Source organism: Podarcis tiliguerta, assembly GCF_965153285.1.
Source record: "Podarcis tiliguerta genome assembly, chromosome: 12".
Lineage (NCBI taxonomy): Eukaryota > Metazoa > Chordata > Lepidosauria > Squamata > Lacertidae > Podarcis > Podarcis tiliguerta.
In genome coordinates, this window is record NC_139545.1 from 57,860,037 (window position 1) to 57,881,472 (window position 21,436).

At 48.9% G+C, this 21,436-nt stretch overlaps 1 protein-coding gene across 1 annotated transcript in view; it reads left to right on the plus strand.

Moving 5' to 3' along the window:
- Positions 1-21,436, plus strand: part of LOC310661358 (uncharacterized protein) — a 49,753-nt gene that overhangs the window by 2,610 nt on the left and 25,707 nt on the right. The window contains 10 exon segments of the mRNA XM_083407207.1: positions 7,393-7,546; positions 9,794-9,898; positions 11,620-11,709; positions 12,556-12,708; positions 14,091-14,234; positions 14,787-14,963; positions 16,420-16,626; positions 17,568-17,789; positions 19,255-19,428; positions 20,128-20,354. Coding sequence (XP_083263333.1) covers positions 7,393-7,546; positions 9,794-9,898; positions 11,620-11,709; positions 12,556-12,708; positions 14,091-14,234; positions 14,787-14,963; positions 16,420-16,626; positions 17,568-17,789; positions 19,255-19,428; positions 20,128-20,354 — 1,653 coding nt within the window.

Here is a 21,436-nt window from a genome sequence, read left to right on the forward strand (position 1 = left end):
TGGAGAAAGTGGGCCCAGAACAGTTTCCCTTCCCTCTCTCATAACATCTGGTCTGGAAGAGGAGGGAGGCTTTTCTTATGTTCGTGATGCTCATTCCGTAGCCAAGGCCAACTAATCTCTCTTGTAAAGGAATCAGGATTAACGTCCAGTTAAACAGGTTGTCCGGAAGCATCCTTATATTCATTTACAAAGAGCACCTGCACAACAGCCAGCCTCAGGAGAGCCCGGTCCAGTCGGCCGTGCCCATTTCACAGACGGGCAACTGAAGCAGAGAAACCATGCCTTGCAGAGCGAGTCTTTGGAGGAAGCTGGCATAGGATCTCCTGCTTCCCTTCTAGATCTCGCCCCTTGCAACAGAACACGGCCTTAGGATTGAGTGCATCCGAGTCTTGCCGGTACTTCGGATGGCGTGCTCTCCCTTCCGGCATCCGGGCTCGATTCTGGCCGATTTGGCAAGCTCCCTACCAATCCTGTGCATGACTGAGGTTTTTCCCCCTCGTCTTGGCTGTGGTGTGAGTCTGTGCTGTTAATTAATGGGGTTCTGCCTCCAGAGAAGATGAGACAGCCCTCAAGGAGGTGATTATGTAATTTGCTAGCAAGAAGGAGGAAAAAAATTCCCGATTCCCTGGGACGGATGAGTTCACCCCTTGCCAACTGAAAATTGACAGGCACCCTGGGTGAGTGGCAGTCTGAATGAAGGGATCCTTCTTTAGGTGTCGGTCTCTGATGGATCCCACCTGAGCAGGCTGCCTGTGTTCCTCCCCACCCGTCCATCTGGCCTTCGCATTAGGGTAAGTCTCGGCTCTTGGCTCTCGGTCTGACTTGGTGTGGGATTAGCTTCTGTCATCTACTGCATCAGTGGTTTGCAAAGTGGGCAGTGCGTCCCCCCCAGTCGGATAGGATGACTTAGGGAGGCAGCAGGGACATGGGGGGGCGCTGTGGGATAAACCCCAGAGCCTCTTGGGCTTGCCGATCAGAAGGTCGGCGGTTCGACTCCCCGCGACGGGGCGAGCTCCTGTTGCTTGGTCCCTGCTCCTGCCCACCTAGCAGTTCGAAAGCACGTCAAAGTGCAAGTAGATAAATAGGTACCACTCTTGCGGGAAGGTAAACGGCATTTCCGTGCGCTGCTCTGGTTCGCCAGAAGTGGCTTAGTCCTGCTGGCCACATGACCCGGAAGCTGTATGCCAGCTCCCTCGGCCAGTAAAGCAAGATGAGTGCCCTAACCCCAGAGTCGGCCACAACTGGACCTAATGGTCAGGGGTCCCTTTACCTTTTCCTTTAAAGGGGGCAGGAGGGAGGCGCTGGAGATTTAATGTTTAAGTGGCTACCAGACTCCCGAAAGCTGGTCTCAGCGGATCAAACTCATCGTAGAGCTGGAAGCCCCCCCCCCCCCCAGGGAATCCCTCCCAGGCATCAGCTTTGTTGCATTATTTAAACATCATAGCTTAAATTGGATTTTGGATGAATGCGCAATTAAGCGTTGCTCGTCGGAATGTTGTGGTGTTGTTGTCTTCCTTTGTGGGTTTTGCAAACTGCAATTCTGAATCGTGTTTTTTTTAAAAGGGTAGGGTGTGAGGCATTGGGAATGAGTTTATGGAGCCAGGGGCTGGTGGCTGAAAAAGGTTGGGGAAGTACTGCATTATGTTCTTTACGGGATGGTTCTGTGCTGGATCTGAACCTGCGTCCCATTAAATCTCTGGTCTCCTCAAATTTTTTTCTCGTTAACAAACCAACCAACCCTGTAGCATGATGGAGTTGTGCTTTTCTGTTCCGACTGGGCTAGTTTGGTCTGTTTCCCCACTGATACCCGAAGATGGGGTTCCCTGGAGCTCAGTGCGATTTACTCCTGAGCAAGCAGGATTGTGGTGACAGCTATAAGCCCCATTGGCCACAGAGAGGCTTGCTTCTGAGTAAACCTGCTCAGGACAATGCTCTGAGACAGCTGCTCTTCAACCTTGGACCCCCAGATGTCCCATCCTCGCTGACCGTCGGCTGAGCCGCTTGAGGATAAGGAGTGCTGCCGTCCAGCAACATTTTTATTTTTAATTATCCGTTGCATTTATATCCCACTTTTGCCCACATGTTTGAGTGTTCTGAGAGAGGAAGAAAAACTTTGTTCCCTGCCGTGCATAATGTTATAAACTTCTTCCATGTTGCCCCTACTACCCCCTGGGAGTCCTTTTTCTTTCCTGGCCTGCTTTTCACAGAATCATAGAATTGCGGAGTCAGAAGGGGACCAGGGGGTCATCTAGTCCAGCCCCGTCCTGTGCAGCAATTGCAATCACAGTTTTCTTTGGGTTCGTTATGCATTTTCTTGACAGGTTGACTGAGCTATGCCAAGGCCTGCTGTCAAAGCCGGGACCTGTTCCAAACTCCACCAGAGGTAGCCTGGGAGCCAATTTCATCACCAAACAAATGCAGTTACAACGCATGCCAGAGCATGTCTGAGCATGTACAGAGAGCCTTTGCCTCATTGCAGCTGTTGCCTGTGCACTTGAGGTTGCAGGAAACGGTTTCCCCATCAAAGAAAGCAGCTTCCAGAGAGATTTGACCCCCAGCCCCTCTTAGGTTAAAAATCAGCCCTCGGTTGATGAGTAGAAGGCAGGTCGCCTCTCAGTGAACTCCAGCCTTTCACCCCAGGGACGGTGGATTCCTTTGATAGTTGGGTTGTGCAAAATGTGTGTCTCCGATTGCAAGAATCCCACCAAGACAGAGGCTAGTTTTTCCTTGTCGTTTTTGTGTGATGGACATTTGGCTTCTTTGCAAAACCTGAATTCTGGAGCTTTTCCAAGGTTGCTTTAAAATGGGCATCACAGAGCCACAATTTCTCGGGAATTTAAGGGGATACTTTTGCCCCAGCAACTTATTACCCTTGTTAAAACAATCGCTTGTTAAAAAGGGGGAGCGACAGATGGGGAAAACTTTGCTGCGGTGTGTTTGTGTACAAAAGGGCCAGCTTTTTGACTAACCGGGCTCAAGATTGCCAGCTGACGACTGATGCAAACTATTTCTGCCCCACCTGGTAACTGTTCCTGATTTGCGAGAAACGGCTAGCGACAGATCTGCCCAGGTTTCTGTGGAGATCACTAGCTGCCTGTAGCTGATCTTTCCAGAGTTGGAGTGGTTTGGAATGGTTAAATTACGGGACAGTGCGGTGCAGTGGGCAGAGTGTTGGACTAGGGCCACACTCCGCTATGAAGCCTTGGGCCAGTCACTCACTGTCGGCCCAACCTACCTCACAGGGTTGTTCTGAGGATAAAATGGGGAGGGAGAGGAATCCTGTGTGTCACCTTTGGGCTCCATGGAAGAAAGGTTGGGATATAGATGCAATAAATAAAAAAATGGCTGGTGCAACTGAATTCAAAATTCAATACAGTGGTACCTTGGGTTACACATGCTTCAGGTTACATATGCTTCAGGTTACAGACTCCGCTAACCCAGAAATAGTACCTCAGATTAAGAACTTTGCTTCAGAAATTGTGCTTCGGCGGTGTGGCGGCAGCAGGAGGTCCCATTAGCTAAAGGGGTGCTTCAGGTTAAGAACAGTTTCAGGTTAAGAAAGGAACTCCGGAATGAATTAAGTACTTAACCCAAGGTACCACTGTATAAGAGAAAGCACTTTTTCATGCAGGCAGCCTGTGGAACTCCCTCCCACAGGATGCAGGGATGCCCATCAACTTGAATGGCTTTAAAGGAGACAGATTTGTGGAGGAAGAGAGGGCTATGTACGGCAACTAGCCAGAGTTGGAGACAGCGATGTTTCTGAATATCTGTTTCTGGAAATCCCAGAGGGGTCTCTTGGGCTTAGATGCTTGCAGGTTTCTCTGTGGCCACTATGAGAACAGGATGCAGGACTAGATGGGCTATTGACCGGATCCGGCTGTTCTTGAATTGCTGCTGTTATAAGAATTTTGAGGTCTTGTTGTTGTATAGTCGTTCAGTCGTGTCCGCCTCTTGGTGACCCCCTGGACCAGAGCACGCCAGGCACCCCTGTCTTCCACTGCCTCCCGCAGTTTGGTCAGACTCATTCTGGGAGCTTCGAGAACACTGTCCCACCATCTCGTCCTCTGTCGTCCCCTTCTCCTTGTGCCCTCCATCTTTCCCAGCATCAGGGTCTTTTCCAGGGAGTCTTCTCTTCTCATGAGGTGGCCAAAGTCTTGGAGCCTCAGCTTCAGGATCTGTCCTTCCAGTGAGGTCTTAGGTATGTAGTAAATGTTCATAAATGTACCAAGCAAACATGTACATAAATATATAAATCACATGTCTGAAAACCCCACAGAATAAACGTCTTGAACAAATTGACCTCAATTATTTCTCTGCAAGGTCAAAGTGGGACCCCCCCCCCAATTGTCTCTTTCCTCACAAATCCTGTCTTAAGGGCACATTTAAGATATGGGTAGGGTGTGAGCCTGTGACCTGGCCCAGGAACTAAGCATTTAACATTACAAAAGACTGGCCAGGCTCCCCAGGGTATCCAGTCAAATAAGCATTAACAGTTAACCTGCCAGACAGGAGGTAAACAACGCACTCAGATTTCTGTTGTAGACCGCTCTTCCCTGATGTGTCTGGGAGTGGTCTTGAACTCCAGGGCGGGCAATTTAAAATGTCCATATAAGGGCGGACACACCTTTGTTCAAGGTCCTCCTCCTTTCCTGCATGATAGGGGAGCACCCTGTTGCAACAGTTCAATAAAGATCAGGCTTACGAGCTGCCTTGCTTCTCAATATTCTCTGGTTGGCCTCTGTTCTTTTCTCCGACCGATGGAGAACCTGCAAAGGGCTCTACAAGGGCTCTTGTGTCCCCGATAAGGGAATAAGGGCAGATTTCTGTTTATTATACTGCTGAATTATTGCAAAGAGGTGGACAGCTCACCTGGCTGCTAGACCTTTCTCCTCCTCCCTCACCCCTTGCCCCCAAAGAGCGGGGCTGGGCGTAGGACCTTTGGGGCAGATTTCTCCCCGGTTTTCTAAGATCCGCAGGTGAGAGAGAAAAGGCTGTCATCCTGTGCCCCTTGCAATCAAAACACGCAGTTCCTTGGCTGATCTTCGCGCGTTAGGTGTCACCCTTAGGCGATGAGGGCACCGGGACCTGAGCCAAAGAGGTTCCTGGAATTAAGACCTCGACAAAGTGACTCCTCAGAACTGAGAATGCTACCTATGGTGTGCCAGGATGCGTCAGCCCTCAAATCAGCCGTGTGCCGTCCCCAGGGAGATGGGAAATGAGCTCGGGGGGAGACGTCAGCAGGCATCAGCCAGCGAAGCAGTCGCTAGGCTGCAGCGCAAACTCCTGGCTGCGTCTTGAGCGCTGGCAGAGGCTCCAAGGTGGAATTGGGGTATTATTATTATTTTTGTAGAAGGGGGCGCATGCAATGCTAAACAAGCAGCAGCTGTCTTAAGAAGCGCATGGCTATCGCGGTGCGTTGTCCGTCTTGCAGGCGGGTACCAAACGATGTAACATTGGGGTGAAGCTTTGCAGACCGCGACAATTGGGGAACCATAACCAATTGTCAAGATATAAATTAGATAAATTTGTGTCCCTCCTGGCCCCTCCAGATGCCCCTGTCTTTGCCACTCAAAGGATGGATGCTCTGTTTAAAGGGCTGGCATTTCCAACAGGTGGTCTTTTACCTGGCAAAGCTCTGCCAGTTCCTGTGGGCGACGCAGGTGGCAGGAAGGGAGGTGGCGGTGAAACGCCTTGCCCCCCCCCCAAGTTCCCAACTGTTGGCTTAATTCCTGGACTGCGGAGCCTCTGGACCAGCGGTTGTTTCCTGCAGGGGAGCTTTTGATGGGGACTGGCAGCTTTGAAAACCTGTCAGGAGGGATGATGTGGGGATTGAGCCGCCCGCGGAAGAATTGGCCTGCCAACGACCGTCTTCCATCCTTGCGGACACATTTGCTATTTCGATTGATAACAGGTTGCCTTCTCTAATCACGCCAGGGAGGCAGAACCCGTCTGCTCGGATCTCGTCGCCTTGCGCTGGCATTTGGGGCGCTTGCTCAGGTGACATAATAGAAGTTTACAGAAAGACACAGTGAAAAAGTTACTCTTTCGTGACTCGTGGACACCTGTGAAGCTGAAGCCTGGGAGATTCAGGACTGGTGAAAGAAGGTCCCACTCAGCACATGGTTAATCTGTTCAGGAGCTATGGGGCAGAATGTTCCCTTGCTGAAGGCCGTAGATCAGGGGTCGGCAACCTAAGCCCCATGGGCCGGAAGCAGCCCATGGAGGCCATTTAACTGGCCCTCGAGCTGCTCCTGAACTGAACCGCCCGCTTGGCGAGTCCCTGCGCACTGCTCTAAACCAGCACAGTGCGGCGTGGGGACTCTCTTCTGTGGCTTTGAAAATCGCTTCTACACATGCCCAGACGCCGGAAATCGCACCTGCACAGGCACGATTTTTGGCGTCTGGGCATGCGCAGAAGCGATTTCCGGCGCCGCGGACATGTGCAGATGTGATTTCCGGTGTTGCGCTGTGCCAGTCCGGTCCACAGAGGATCTCCATGGGAGTGATCCAGCGCATGCCCAGTAAACCTTGCCGACCTCTGCCATAGATGCAAGACTCTGGCAAAATGTAACTTGTAGCTCTGATAAGGTGTAGCTCTGATACACTAAGCAGCCCTTGGCTCACAAGTGGGCACAGAGAGATACTGCATTTTTCGCACACCTGACCATAAGACGCACCTAGTTTTCAGAGGAGGAAAATAAGAAAAAAACCCCATTCTGAACGAAACAGTGGATGTATGATTTTTGTGGTTCATGCTGTGGCCACAGGCATGTGATCTGATGGTGAGTTTGGGGTGACCCAATGCAAAAATCCTCCTCCCTCCCAGGCAGCCTCCTTTATATCTAGCATCCCTTATCTCTCTCCCAATCCCACCGATCAGCTGCCTCCTTTCAACACTCCCTTCCCTCTTGTTTGCCTTAGTGTCTTTTCCTTAGCTGGAGCAGTTTTTTGCTCCTCCTTTTCTTCTAATTTCTCTCCTTATTGCTTTAGTCTTCCTGTTTCTCCCCTTTGCAAGTTTGCTGTCTTTACCTCCCCACTCCCAGGCAGCCTCCTTTATCCCTAGAGTCCCTTATCTCCCTCCCGATCGCTTGCCGATCAGCTGCTCAGCTTGATGGAGGAGAGAGCTATTGACAGCTATTGGTTATTGGTGTAGAGACTCAAGAGTGGCTTGTGAGAGCCATGCGGCCTGAGCTTGGAGCAACCAGCTTGAACTGCTTCCCAGGTTGAGCTTCTTGGGGAGACTGAGGAGGGAGCAAAGACCTGATTACCTGGTTCCTCCCCAAGGTGAGGGGAAGTGGGTATATTCGCTGAGCCTGGCAGGACACCTTACTCTATGGTTTTAACCCCTTCATGCATCCATTCGACTTACGCATCTTGGTTATCCCACAGACCTCCACCCCGGTTGATGCGCTGTGGCAGGAGGTGACCTTTGAGGATGTCGCTGTCAGCTTCTCCCGCGAGGAGTGGTCCATGCTGGACGGGTGGCAGAAGGATCTGCACCAGGAAGTGATGCTGGAGAATTTCACATTGCTTCTTTCCGTGGGTAAGGCCTGGCGCGCCACTGTTGCCCTTGTAGAGAGGGCCACTCTGCCCCCTTATTTTGGGGTGGCCCCTGTGTCCCGCAGGATACAGAGAAAAGCAGAACACCCGCACCCCCACCATTATATAATGGATTTTGGGACCCACTGAAACTGGTTGTGTGGGAGGGCCCAATCCGGCTGGACATTCTCTTTCATTTTTATTAAATTTTCTGTTTTACAATTTAAAGTACAGGTGGCCCTCAAGTTACGTACCGCTCTGGATACGTAACTTTTGGGTTACGAACGTGGGAAACCCGGAAGTGTATACTTCCTGGTTTCACAGTGTGCACGCAGAAGTGCTCTGTGCGCCGTGTGCATGTGTAGAAGCGCTCAATCGCGCCGTGCGCAGAAGCGGCGCCTCTGCCTATGGACTTTACGGGTTGTGGATGGACCCCCGGAGTGAATTTAATTCGTATCCGGAGGGTCCACTGTACGCATTTTTACATCCTTAAGATATCAATGACTTCCCTTCTTCTCTTTCCATGGTTCATTTTGCATATCATAAATCCCTGCATATTTTACAAAAACTATATCATTCAGTACAGTGGTGCCTTGCAAGACAAAAAGAATCCGTTCCGCGAGTCTCTTCGTCTTGCGTTTTTTTCCGTCTTGCGAAGCAAGCCCATTAGCGGCTTAGCGGCTTAGCGCTATTGGCGGCTTAGCGGCTTAGCGGATCAGCTGATAAGCGGCTTAGCGGTTTAGCGGATCAGCTGATAAGCGGCTTAGCGGCTTGGGAAAAAGGGGGGGGGGAGGAAAAAACCCCCGCAGGAACTCGCAAGACATTTTCGTCTTGCGAAGCAAGCCCATAGGAAATTCGTTTTGCGAAGCACCTCCAAAACGGAAAACCCTTTCGTCTAGTGGGTTTTCCGTCTTGCGAGGCATTCGTCTTGCGGGGCACCACTGTATTCCATTATTACATTCATCAAAAATTATTTACACTGCTGAATTTATCTTAATGCTGCCAGCATTTTCAGTTGTACACAGTTATTTCCCATATACAGTGGTACCTTGGTTTGCAACCACTTTGGATTACAACCGTTTTGGATTACAACCACATCAAACCCGGAAGTTCGTGTCCCTTTTTTTGGATGACCCATTTCTTTTTGGATTACAACCAATTTTGGGGGGGGAGGCCCCATTGGCAAAAGCGTGCCTTGGGTTACAACCTGTTTTGGTTTACAACTGGACCTCCAGAACAGATTATGGTTGTAAACCAAGGTACCACTGTAGTCAATAAACATTTTCCAATCTTCTCTAAATGTATATTCTTCTTGTTCTCTTATTCTATATGTTAAGTCTGCGCATATTCCATCAGCTTCAGTTGCCATTCTTCTTTGGTTGGGACCTTACTCATTTTCCATTTTGGGGCTAACAAAACTTAATCCATTCCGGAAGTCCTTTCCAAAACCAAAGCGTTCCAAAACCAAGACGCGTTTTCCCATAGAAAGTAATGCAAAATGGACTAATCCGTTCCAGACTTTTAAAAACAAACCCTAAAAAAGCAATTTAACATCAATTTTACTATCTACCGAGACCATTGAACCATAAAATGAAAGCAATAAACAATGTACTGCAGCCACACAATCAATCAGTAGCTGAACTGGATTCCACAGTCACAAAAACAAAAAAGAGCCGCAAAAACAAAAATGCAAAATAAGTAGCAAAAACAGACAGACCTCAAGGTAACACTCAAAACAGAAGTGTGACACTCAAATCAGAAGCGTAACACTCAAAACGGAGCATGTTTGGCTTCCAAAAATAGTTCACAAACCGGAACACTTCCGGGTTTGCAGTATTTGGGTTGCAAGTTGTCTGAGTACCAAGGCGTTTGAGAACCAAGGTACCGCTCTATTTATTTTTGAGCCCTCGGCCTGCAAACGGGATAGAAATTTGCAAATGATGCAAAGCATATAGAAATAGAAAATAGAAATACTTTATTGTCACTGGACTGCTTGTTTACGGTGAGATTAAACGAGCGGATTTTATAAAACTCTGTGTCATGGAAACGTAGAATCGTAGAGTTGGAATTGGGTATCAAGGATCATCTAGTCCAACCCGCTGCAATGTCCTCTTTTGTGAGTGGGTCGGAGAGCCCTCAGTGCACATATATTGTTCCTGGTCCCAGAAAACCTTACTGGCACCCTCGGGTGTCACTTGGCTTGAGCTCCCAGTTTCAAACTTAGGTCCCCCCCTTTCTGCTTTGCAAACAGGCCGTTCCATTCCTCCGGTGGAGCTGTCGTCCTTCATCAATCAGCCAGAAGGAAATATTGAGGACCAGAAACTTGGCAGGGCTGGAGGGGAGGACAGAGCCAGCGGTAAGAAATCCTTTTCCGTGGTGGAAGAAAATACAACGCAAACAATATCAGAACCCTTTAACAGTGCTGGAAAAACATTGTTTTCCCAATATTTTTTGGCAAGGGATTAAAAACCTACATCACTTAAAATAGCATTATAGGGAAGCTTTTAAAGTTTAATAGACTATTGTATTTTAATATTCTGTTGGAGGCCGCCCAGAGTGGCTGGGGAAACCCAGCCAGATGGGCAGGGTATAAATAAATGATGATGATGATGATGATGCTATTCCCTTCCCCATGGCCAAGGTCAGTCTATAATGCCTACTCGCAAGTAAGCCCCAGAGAGCAAAGGTCCGTTTCAGCCTCAAATAATGAAAAACCCCATAGTTTGCAGGTTAGCATAAGAACATAGGAAGACTCCAGCAACCAGCCAGATCCCTGTTGGAAACCAGCAATCAGGATTCGAACGCAGAGCCCTCTCCGCTCCTGCAGTTTCCAGCAACTGAATTTCAGAAGCATGTTGCCTCTGACTGTGGAGGCGGGACAGAGACATCCTTGCTAGCAGCCATCAATAGCCCTCCCCTCCATGGATCCTATTTTAAAGCCATCCATGTTGGTCATTGCTGCCTCCAGTGGCAGCGAGTTCCATAGTCTTAACTCTAGTTCAGTCCACCCTGGAGGCGATTTGTGGGTAGTTTCCCTTTGTGGAGCTTTTTCTGGGAACCAGGCCCTGCCAGAGCTGGGTTCTTTGCCAAGCCGGGTGGCAGCGGGGGAGACTTGAGTTACAAATATATCCCCTCATTATAGATTTCTTCTATTACTTTTTTTAAAAAGCAAAATGGTGCTAGGATTATTTTAAAAGCCTCTTCTCCCCCCCTCCGCCCCATAGAAAGGACAGGCGTAGTAGTAGTAGTAGTAATAATAATAATAATAATAATAATAATAATAATAATGTATTATTTATACCCCGCCCATCTGGCTGGGCTTTCCCAGCCACTCTGCGCGGCTTCCAGTAAAATATTAAAATACAGTAATGCACCAAACTTTAAAAGCTTCCCTAAACAGGGCTGCCTTCAGATGTCTTCTAAAAGTCTGGTAGTTGTTTTTCTCTTTGACATCTGGTGGGAGGGCGTTCCACAGGGCGGGGGCCACTACCGAGAAGGCCCTCTGCCTGGTTCCTTGTAAGCTTATCGCAGGGAGGGAACCGCCAGAAGGCCCTCGGAGCTGGACCTCAGTGTCTGGGCAGAACGATGGAGGTGGAGATGCTCCTCAGGTATACAGAACTGAGGCTGTTTAGGGCTTTCAAGGTCAGCACCAACACTTTGAATTGTGCTCGGAAACGTACTGGGAGCCAATGTAGGTCTTTCAAGACCGGTGTTATGTGGTCTTGGCGGCCGCTCCCAGTCACCAGTCTAGCTGCCGCATTCTGGATTAGTTGTAGTTTCTGGGTCACCTTCAAAGGTAGCCCCACGTAGAGCGCATTGCAGTAGTCCAAGCGGGAGATAACCAGAGCATGCACCACTCTGGTGAGACAGTCTGCGGACAGGCAGGGTCTCAGCCTGCATACCAGGTGGAGCTGGTAAACAGCCGCCCTGGACACAGAACTGACCTGCTCCTCCATGGAGGGGCCTCCCAGACTGGTGCCAGGGGAACTGCAGTCCAAAACATACGAAGCCCACCAGATTGAGGGAGGCTCCCTTAGGCTTTCCTTTCTGCTTTCGGGGAACCGTTCCTTTTTTCAGAGAATGCATCCGAGCTGGAGGGACCCTGGGACCTGGAGGACCTGAGTGAGGAGGGAGAGAGGTGCCTGACCCCAGCTAGCAACCGGGACGGTAAGAGTGGGAAGAGGAATGGAGTGTTGGAATCACAGAACCGGGGACTTGGGAAGGGCTCCCCTGGGGTCATCTAGTCCAACCCGCTTGCAATGCAGGAATCGCAGCTGAAGAGCCCCTGAGAGGTGGCCCCCACCTCATGTTTAAAAACCTCCAGTGGAAGAGATTCGACTGCCTTCTGAGGGAGTCCGTTCTACCATCAAATGCCCCTTACCCTCAGTTTCTCTATATGTTTAGTTGGGATTTCCTTTCTTGTAACTTGAAGCCATGAGTTCGAGTCCTGCCCTCCATTGCGTAGAAAAAATGCTTGCTCCATCTTCCATGTGACTTTAGATATTTGAAGATGGCTCTCATATCTCCGCTTTTCCAGGCTAAATATACCTAGCTCCTTCAACCGTTCCTCATCAGGCTCAGTTTCAATAATAATAATAATAATAATAATAATAATAATAATAATAATTTATTATTATTTATACCCTGCCCTTCTGGCAGGGTTTCCCCAGCCACTCTGGGTGGCTTGATCATCTTGGTTGCACACTCTCCAGCTTGTCAACATCCTTCTTAAAATGGGGTGCCCAGAACGGGTTACATTAGTGTTGTAGGCAGCTCGTGTGAGTGAGCCATGCTGCATGGGGAGATGATCCCTATCTCGGCCGGCTTGGTGGAAAATCCTCTTTTCACCCCCATAAATGGAGCTCGATTGTAAAGCAGCTCTCGTTTTCAGATCCAGCATCAAAATTTGCTGCTAGCTGGTCACAGCTGTGTGTCCCTGATTGAAGAGGACTTCATCTTCCCTGTCCGTGGAAATAAAAGGCGGATACTTTTCTCTCTCTGCTTCCCAAACAGGTGAGCATCCCAGCAGCCTCCACCTTTGCGCTCTCATGAAGCTGGTGGACGAAATCCCAGAGTTCCTCTACGGACACACGAAGGCTGCCGGAGACCTCGCCCCAGACACCGTGGAAGCTGAGGTTCCTGCCAAGGAGGCACCAACCAGCAGCGGTGAGCGAATTCACGGATTCCTAGAATGGTAGAGTTGCAAAGGACCACCAGAGGTCATCTAGCCCAACCCCCTGCAATGCAGGAATGTCAGCTCAAGCATTCATGGCAGATGGCCATCCAACCTCTGCTAAAAAGCCTCCCAGAAAGGAGAGTTCGCCACCTTCCCAGGGAGTCTGTTGCACCATCTAACTGACAGAAAATTCTTCCTGGTGTTTAGTTGCAACTTTCTTTCCTTCTTTTTTTAATTTTTTATTTTCAATGCAAAATTACAACAAAAAATGCAAACATTGAATGCAAAATAAAACAGGACAAACAAGGGGGCAGGGAACACAAGCGGGGAAAAACATACAAAAAACAAAAACAACAAAAACACACATCTACAAATAAAACCATATCATCATTCTAATCATTACCTACATATACACATATTGACTTCCTTCATTTGTTCTAAGATCTCGAAATTTTTACTCTTTCTAAATTGTTGTGTCTAAAGTAGATTACCTCTACCTTTATACTTTTTGCACCATTTTTCTCTTTCTTTAACCCCGCAAAGCTTCATACGTTACATACTGATATGCTTACTCCTGAACAATGTTTTTTCATATATATATATATATATATATATGTGTATGTGTGTGTGTGTGTATACACACACAGTGGTACCTCGCAAGACGAATGCCTCGCAAGACGAAAAACTTGCAAGACGAAAGAGTTTTTTGTTTCTTGAGTTGCTTCGCAAGATGAATTTCCCTATGGGCTTGCTTCGCAAGATGAAAACGTCTTGCGCCTTTTTCTTAAAACCGTCAATGCATTCCTATGGGAAACCGTCAATGCATTCCTATGGGAAACCGTGCTTCGCAAGACGAAAAATTCACAAGACGAAAAAACTCGCAGAACGAATTTATTTCGTCTTGCGAGGCACCACTGTGTGTGTGTGTGTGTGTGTGTGTGTGTGTGTGTGTATAGTGTAGTTGCAACTTTCTTGTAACTTGAAGCCATGGGTTCGAGTCCTACCCTCCAGAGCAGAGGAAAACAAGCTTGCTCCCTCCTCCATAAGACAGCCCCTGAGATACTTGAAGATGGTTCTCATATCTCCTCTCAGTCTCCTCTTTTGCAGGCTAAACCTGCCCAGCTCCTTCGACCGTTCCTCGTCAGGCTTGGTTTCCAGACCCTTGATCACCTTGGTCACCCTCCTCTGCACACCTTCCAGATGGTCAACATCCTTCTCAAATTGTGGTGCCCAGAGCTGGACACAGGACTCCCGGTGTGGTCTGACCAAGGCAGAATCGGACCCTGCGGTCAGCTCTCCCTGTCACGTTCCAGGGAAGGATCCCTTTGTGATCCGCAAGGTCCTGATCCGTCCATTTGCTTTGTTCTTGCAGTTAAAAGAGAAGTTCCGCTGGAGAGCTTGCACCCTTTTGGCCGGCAGAGAGATATGGCAGAGCCTGTCACCCTGGGCGTGCCCAGCCATCCTGGCACGCCGGCCGGCACCACCGAGGGAGACGGGCAGGATTCCCAAATCCCAGGTTGGCATGAGCAGAAAGGGCCTTGTTCCTGCTTTAGTGAAATAAATTGTTTAATTGTTATTAAGGAAATGATTTTTTCTCTCTCCTTCCAATGAAGTACAGCAGAAAAGTTGTCCAAATATAAACAGTTAATAACCTCATGTATATCTAATAGTATAACCAAATCAGTGATGTTTGATATAACTGTAAAATTTATTATTACAAAATCGAAACCTTCCTCTGGTTGTATGTATCAACATTATACCAGCAAGAATGAGTCTTTCTGTAAAAAAAAAAAAAAGGTTTAAATCAAGTCTTACTGACTAGTGATTTAAATTGTAATTTAAATCAATTTGATTTAAATCAGGGAAGGAAGCGAGGTGTCTGGGGATGGCGACTCCACCAGGGAGCGACTAAGGGATGGGTTCACCTGCTGTTATTGGGGGGCCTATGTCACGAGGACCCCTGTCTTAGGGCCCTAACACAGCCGGGGATCTAACATGGTCGTAGCGAGAGGGAAAACTGGCGCAAATCCTGGAACAAACCAGCATTTTTGTGTTAATGTCATTCCAGCAGACACAACGGCGAGAGGATCCCCCATCCTCGATGACGGTACAAATGATGGAGGGCGGGAGGACGGGGCTGTGGCCTCAGCTGCCGCTCCTCAAGCCACGCCCACCGACCCTCCGGACTGCCCTGCCGCGGGGGAGGCGGAGCCAAGCAGAGGAGGTCCCGGAGGTTTAGCCCGAGGTTTGTTAGAGTTGTTGGTGGATAGTTGGTTGGTTTTAGTGGGTTGGCTGGTTGGGAAAGGCAGTTGGAGAAGCAGTTGGAAACAGAGAGACACTTAGGGCCGTGGGTTCTTGAGTGAGGGGAGGTAGAAGAGATAGAGAGAGGAAAATAAGACTAAGAGGGTAAAGAGTAACAACGTTTGGAAAGCCGTAAAAGTTTGTTTGTGTCTGAAATAAAGTACACTCTTCTTTATTAATTGAGAACCTGACTGAGATTGAAGTGATTTTACCAGGGAGGACCTCGTTGGTGGCAGCAGATTAGTGGTGTACGGGTCAATAGTCCGTGAGACGACCAGGGCTCCGGACAAACGCCACAGCTGCCCTGCAGGGAATCTTAAAGCTGGATGCAACCTAAGGTTTATCCCTCTAAAGTTCAAAGAGATAAGAGAGGTGTCAGCATAGTGAAAAAAGTTCCAGGAGAGCTGGGGGTCCCCCACTCCATTAACCCATTAGGGCATGTTGAATTTCTGTTTTGCTTGGTATGTGTGTAAAATGGCATAGAAATCATTAAAAATGATTGCCAAGTACTGGAAGTTCTAGGATATATATATCTATATAATTTAGCATTACCTGACATTTCCAGAAGGTACAATTAAAATTCTTTGGTTTTCCAAAAGTGCTTAATGTGCTTCTTCATCAAATGTAGAGTTGTCTGATCACAAAAATAATAGCAGATTTGAATTCCTCACACCCAGAAACATATTTTTAAGACCCTTCACTGAAGAAACGAAGAACGATTAAGTTTCACCTCCTAAAATGATGCCCCTGTTACCCCATGCAAACCGCTCTCAGCGAGCGGAGTTGAACCCAGACTTCCTTTCCTCCCATACATTTATTTATTTCATTTTTCACATTAAAACTTTACAGTCACATATCAAAGGAATGCCCAAGGAATCTCTAGGACTTTCCTCCTCCCCTTTGTGGGTCCTATTATTAATAATTTCCTCCTGCATCTTTTATGATAACCTAAATCTTTTCCATCTCCGTCATATCCAAAATTCACCATGAAAGTACAAGTGATATTCTAATCCTACCAATGATTTTCACTGTTTACAATGGCTTTTAAGATAGGTCATAAATTTCTCCCATTCCTTATTAAAATTTTGGTCTTCCTGATTTCTGACTCTTCCAGTCCTTTTTGCCATTTCGGCATAATCCATCCACTTGATCTGCCTGCCTTCTCTGGTCGGGACTTTATCTTCTTTCCGTCTAATGCAGCGGTTCTCAACCTGTGGGTCCCCAGATGTTGTTGGACCACAACTCCCATCATCCCTGAGCTCTGGCCTTGCTAGCTAGGGGTGATGGGAGTTGTAGTTCAACAACATCTGGGGACCCACAGGTTGAGAACCGCTGCATTAGATGGAAAGAGTTACAGGCCAAACGCTGATGCAATGCATTCTTGATTTCTTTTGTTTCAGCAGAAGCCTCTGCGGATCCTGGCCATGAACCTCTGCTAAATTCCTGGCAGGAAGGAGGAGCAGAATTGCCTGATGCTCTTGGTGCATCTGTTGGTGCCTCTTTATCAAGCTGCTCTTCCGGGAGAGACACGGCACGGCCCAAGGCCCTGGATCCGAGAGCCTGCCAAGAAGGCGTTTCGAAGCACTCGCACCCAAGCCTCACACAAGGTTCGTAAACTCAGGAAGGAGGAGGTTTGAGATGAAGGAACGGATCTGTTCATTTGGGTGTGATCTGTGATGCCTGTTCCACCGTCGAAGAGCTCTTCCCGTCAGAAAGTCATTTCTGTGATTGAGTCAGGGGGCGGGCTGGTGTGGAGGACTCCCTGGTCCTGAATGGGGCAACTGTGCCCCTGAAGGACCAGGTGTGCAGCCTGGGAGTCATTTTGGACTCACAGCTGTCCATGGAGGCGCAGGTCAATTCTGTGTCCAGGGCAGCTGTCTACCAACTCCACCTGGTACGCAGGCTGAAACCCTACCTGCCCGCAGACTGTCTCGCCAGAGTGGTGCATGCTCTGGTTATCTCCCACTTGGACTACTGCAACGCGCTCTATGTGGGGCTACCTTTGAAGGTGACTCGGAAACTACAACTAATCCAGAATGCGGCAGCTAGACTGGTGACTGGGAGCGGCCGCCGAGACCATATAACACCGGTCTTGAAAGACCTACATTGGCTCCCAGTACGTTTCCAAGCACAATTCAAAGCGTTGGTGCTGACCTTTAAAGCCGTAAACGGCCCAGTATACCTGAAGGTGCGTCTCCACCCCCATCGTTCTGCCCGGACACTGAGGTCCAGCGCTGAGGGCCTTCTGGTGGTTCCCTCCCTGCGAGAAGCCAAGTTACAGGGAACCAGGCAGAGGGCCTTCTTGGTAGTGGCGCCCACCCTGTGGAACACCCTCCCATCAGATGTCAAGGAAATAAACAACTACCAGACTTTTAGAAGACATCTGAAGGCAGCCCTGTTTAGGAAAGTTTTCAATGTTTGATGTTTTCTCACTTTTTTATTATTATTAATATTCTGTTGGGAGCTGCCCTGAGTGGCTAGGAAAACCCAGCCAGATGGGCAAGGTGTAAATAAATTATTATTATTATTATTCACCTTCCTTTCCCAGCCTGGCTTGGTGGCTCTTCCCCAAACAACGGCGCAGCTTGTTCTTCTTCTCTCTCAGAAACGGCGGCAGAGGAGAAGCCCCTGCAAGGGCTGCTGAAGTGCCTGAAGGAATTGATCGTCCACCAGCCCACTCACACATCCTGCTGGAACCCCAGCAGCAGCTGGCAGCCAGCCCTGCGGCAGAAGATGAGGGAAGGAACCTGTGGGTCTCCCCTTGGCCAAGGTGGGTCTGAACATAGTGCAAAAACACGCTTGGGTTTAAGGATGCCGAGCAGTTCCTTCTGGTCCATCCTGGCACCTTGCCTGGACTTCCTTGCGTTGCAGGGGTTGGACTAGATGGCTCACTTCCAGCTCTAAAATGCCTTGATTGATTGATTGATACCTGGAGGTCTCAGGGCGGTTCACAGAAAATATCACAATATATAAAATCAAAATAAGAACAATAACCCAATAACACCCCCCCCCCCAAAAAAAGAGCCACGTTTTAAAAGGGTATAGGGTGTCCCATCAGGTCAACCAAAGGCATGGTTAAAGAGGAACGTTTTTGTCAGGCGCCTAAAGGTGTATAATGAAGGCGCCAGGTGAACCTCCCCGGGGAGAGCATTCCCACAAATGGGGAGCCAGTGCAGAAAAGGCCCCGTTCTCATTTTGCCACCTTCCGGACCTCTCGAGGAGGAGGCACATGAAGGAGGGCCTCAGAAGATTATTTGCCAAGTGACTAACAGCAAAGCAAAATGTACAATACATAATAACATGGGGGGCGGAGAAATGGGAGAAATCGTATAAGGTAACATCCATAGGGTGGAGAAAGCATGCCAGGCATATAAATAGGAGCAAACAACATTATCAGTACTCAAATAATAAATGGAACAGTACTCTGGCCCACTAATTAGCAAATAAGCAAAATCTCGACTGGCCGGCTAAACCAGGTGAAGGTAATAATAATAATTTACTAATTTATGATTTGTACTCCACCCATCTGGCTGGGTTTCCCCAGCCACTCTGGGCAGCTTCCAACAAAGATTAAAAATACATTAAAACGTCACACATTAAAAACTTCCCTGAACATGGCTGCCTTCAGATGTCTTCTAAAAGTCTGGCAGTTGTTGTTCTCTTTGACATCTGATGGGAGGGCGTTCCACAGGGTGGGCGCCACCACCGACAAGGCCCACTGCCTGGTTCCCTGTAGCTTTGCTTCTTGCAGTGAGGGAACTACCAGAAGGCCCTCGGCGCTGGACCTCCGTGTCCGGGCAGAACGATGGGGGTGGAGACGCTCCTTCAGGTATATTGGGCCAAGGCCATTTAGGGCTTTCAAGGTCAGCACCAACACTTTGGTCTAGTCTAGCTGCCACATTCTGGATTAGTTGCATTTTCCGGGGCACCTTCAAAGGTAGCCCCACATAGAGCGCATTGCAATAGTCCAAGCAGGAGATAACCAGAGCATGCACCACTCTGGTGAGACAGTCTGTAGACAGGTAGGGTCTCATCCTGCGTACCAGGTGGAGCTGGTAGACAGCTGCCCTGGACACAGAATTGAGCTGAGCCTCCATGGACAGCTGTGAGTCCATCGGGTAGCCGATGAGTCTCAATCCCTCGAGGTGTTAGGGCCCCAATTTCACCTTGGTGGTTTGTTGGGGGGGTGGTACTGGTAGTCTGAGACGGCCCTGATTCCTTATTTCTGTGCAAAGTTAAAATTGAAGCCATGGATGAGGAGCTGTCTGCCCCTAGCCTGGAAAACGCTGCTGCACAAGGCGGATCCAGCCCTTCAGCTGCTCCCTCCTGTCGTGTTTCCACCTGCCAGACTGAAGGAGGCGGGAGGAGGAGCCGGTCAGGGGCCAAGGACAGGAACATCTTTGCAGTGGGTAAGCTGTGGAGTTTGTTTACTGATCCCTCCACTGAGTGGAGGACATGTTTCCTGTGGCCAAATCCTGCGCCTGGTGAAAGGGGACGAGGTTAAATGGGCTCATGGCTCTAATGTGGTAAACTCTGGGTTTATCCACACTCGTGCTTCTTCTTTCCCCCGGGGGAAACTGCTCTTTAGCTCTCAGTCGGAGCAAACAGCAATTTGGGTTTTCTCTGGGTTGATGTCCGCTCCGATTTAGCGCTAAAGAGTGGGAAAGGAGGGGGGTGAGAGGGAAACTGTTTGGACGCGGCATTCAGGTTTTCGAGTGACCGGCAGCCCACACTCCCTGAGCCTCTCCCAGATCTCAGGAGAGCGTCCCGGTCTCTTACAGGCAGGAGACTAGATCTCAACGGGGGTAGGGGGGTCAGCAGGGGGCTCTTGCCAGATACACTTCTTAAAATAAACAAATTGTGCAATTTCAACCAGCCAGCCTTCAAGGTTGAAATTGCAAGAGTTAGATGCGTGCAAGATGCGATTGTACAGTACCTTTAAATGGCAACAAATTCCCACTTGCGCCATTTATTATGCTGTTTTTGCCACATCCATGTGAGAGCCATTGCCAGCCATGAAGATTTGCTGATATCTCGGGACTGTTTCTGCTCCCGATGTGTTCACGGTTTCTGGCTTAGCCTTTGCGTTTTCCTTTTTTGGGGGAAAGTTAAAGTGGAAGCGAGGAGCAGCAGCCCCTTGCTTCAGTACCCGCACAGACCTGATCATCCTCTCAGTCCACGTGGAGCCCCAGGCAAGGAGGGGGCAGCTGAGGAGACCGGAGTCCTGGGCATCAAAAGTAAGACTCCTCTTATTGACCCTTGTTGCAGGGTGGGGTGGGGTGGGGGTTCAAAGGTGAGGGGGTTGTCTTTATCTAGCGCCTTCTGGCCATTTGAGGCATTCAGAAGACTTTGGATGAGATCCACCAACTATTGATAACAGATGTGTTGTGTTGTGTCTGATGAAATTAGGAAGAAGGTCATAGCTCAGAGGAAGAGTATTTCTCCAGTAGGAAGCAGACTTATGCCTAAGTATAGAATGATAGACCTGCAGAGTTTGAAGGGGACTCTAAGGGTCCTATAGTTGAACCCCCTGCAATGTGGGAATCTCAACTGAAGCATCCATGACAGATGGCCATCCAGCCTGTTTTCAAAACCTCCACAGAAAGAGAGTCCACCAGTTTCTGAAGGAGCAACTTCCACTGTCAAACAGTTCTCGCTGTCATAAAGCTCTTTCTGGTGTCTTCCAGAATCCCCTTCTCATTTGAATTCATTGGTCGGGGTGACCCCCCCCCTCCGGAGCAGCAGAAAACAAGCTTGCTCCATCTTCCATGCGACAGTCTTTCAGATATTTGAAGGTGGCTATTATATCACATCTCAGTCTTCTCTAGGCTAAACATCCCCAGCTCCTTCAACCGTTCCTCATCAGGCTTGGTTTCCAGACCCTTGACCATCTTGGTCTCCCTCCTCTGCGCGCCTTCCAGCTTGTCAACATTCTGAAAGCAGTTTCTGAAAGCAGTCAGCATGTTGTTGACAAGTTCTGCGTAGTTTCTGGCCTTATTGTTGCCAAGAAAGTTCTTCACTACCAGAACAAATGCCTTCCACGCTTCCAGTTCCACTTCGTTCATTGAGTTTCCGAACTCTGGATCTCTGATGAGCTGACGGATCTGAGGACCGTCAAAGATGCCAGCTTTCAACTTCTCCATGGTCAATCCTGGAAAAGCCTGACACAACTAAGTGAAGGAGTCACCATCCTTGTCCAGAGCCTTGGTGAACTGCTTGATTAAGCCGAGCTTGATGTGCAGCGGTGGGAAGAGTATTCTGTCTGTGTCCACCAGAGGGTCGTTGATGACGTTCCTTTTTTTGCAAGGCATCAATTCCTCCAGCACAGGCCAGTCCTTCTTTGTGTAATGCTGAGCACGGTCCCTACTATCCCACATGCACAGAAAACATGGGTACTTGGTGAAACCAGACTTTGTT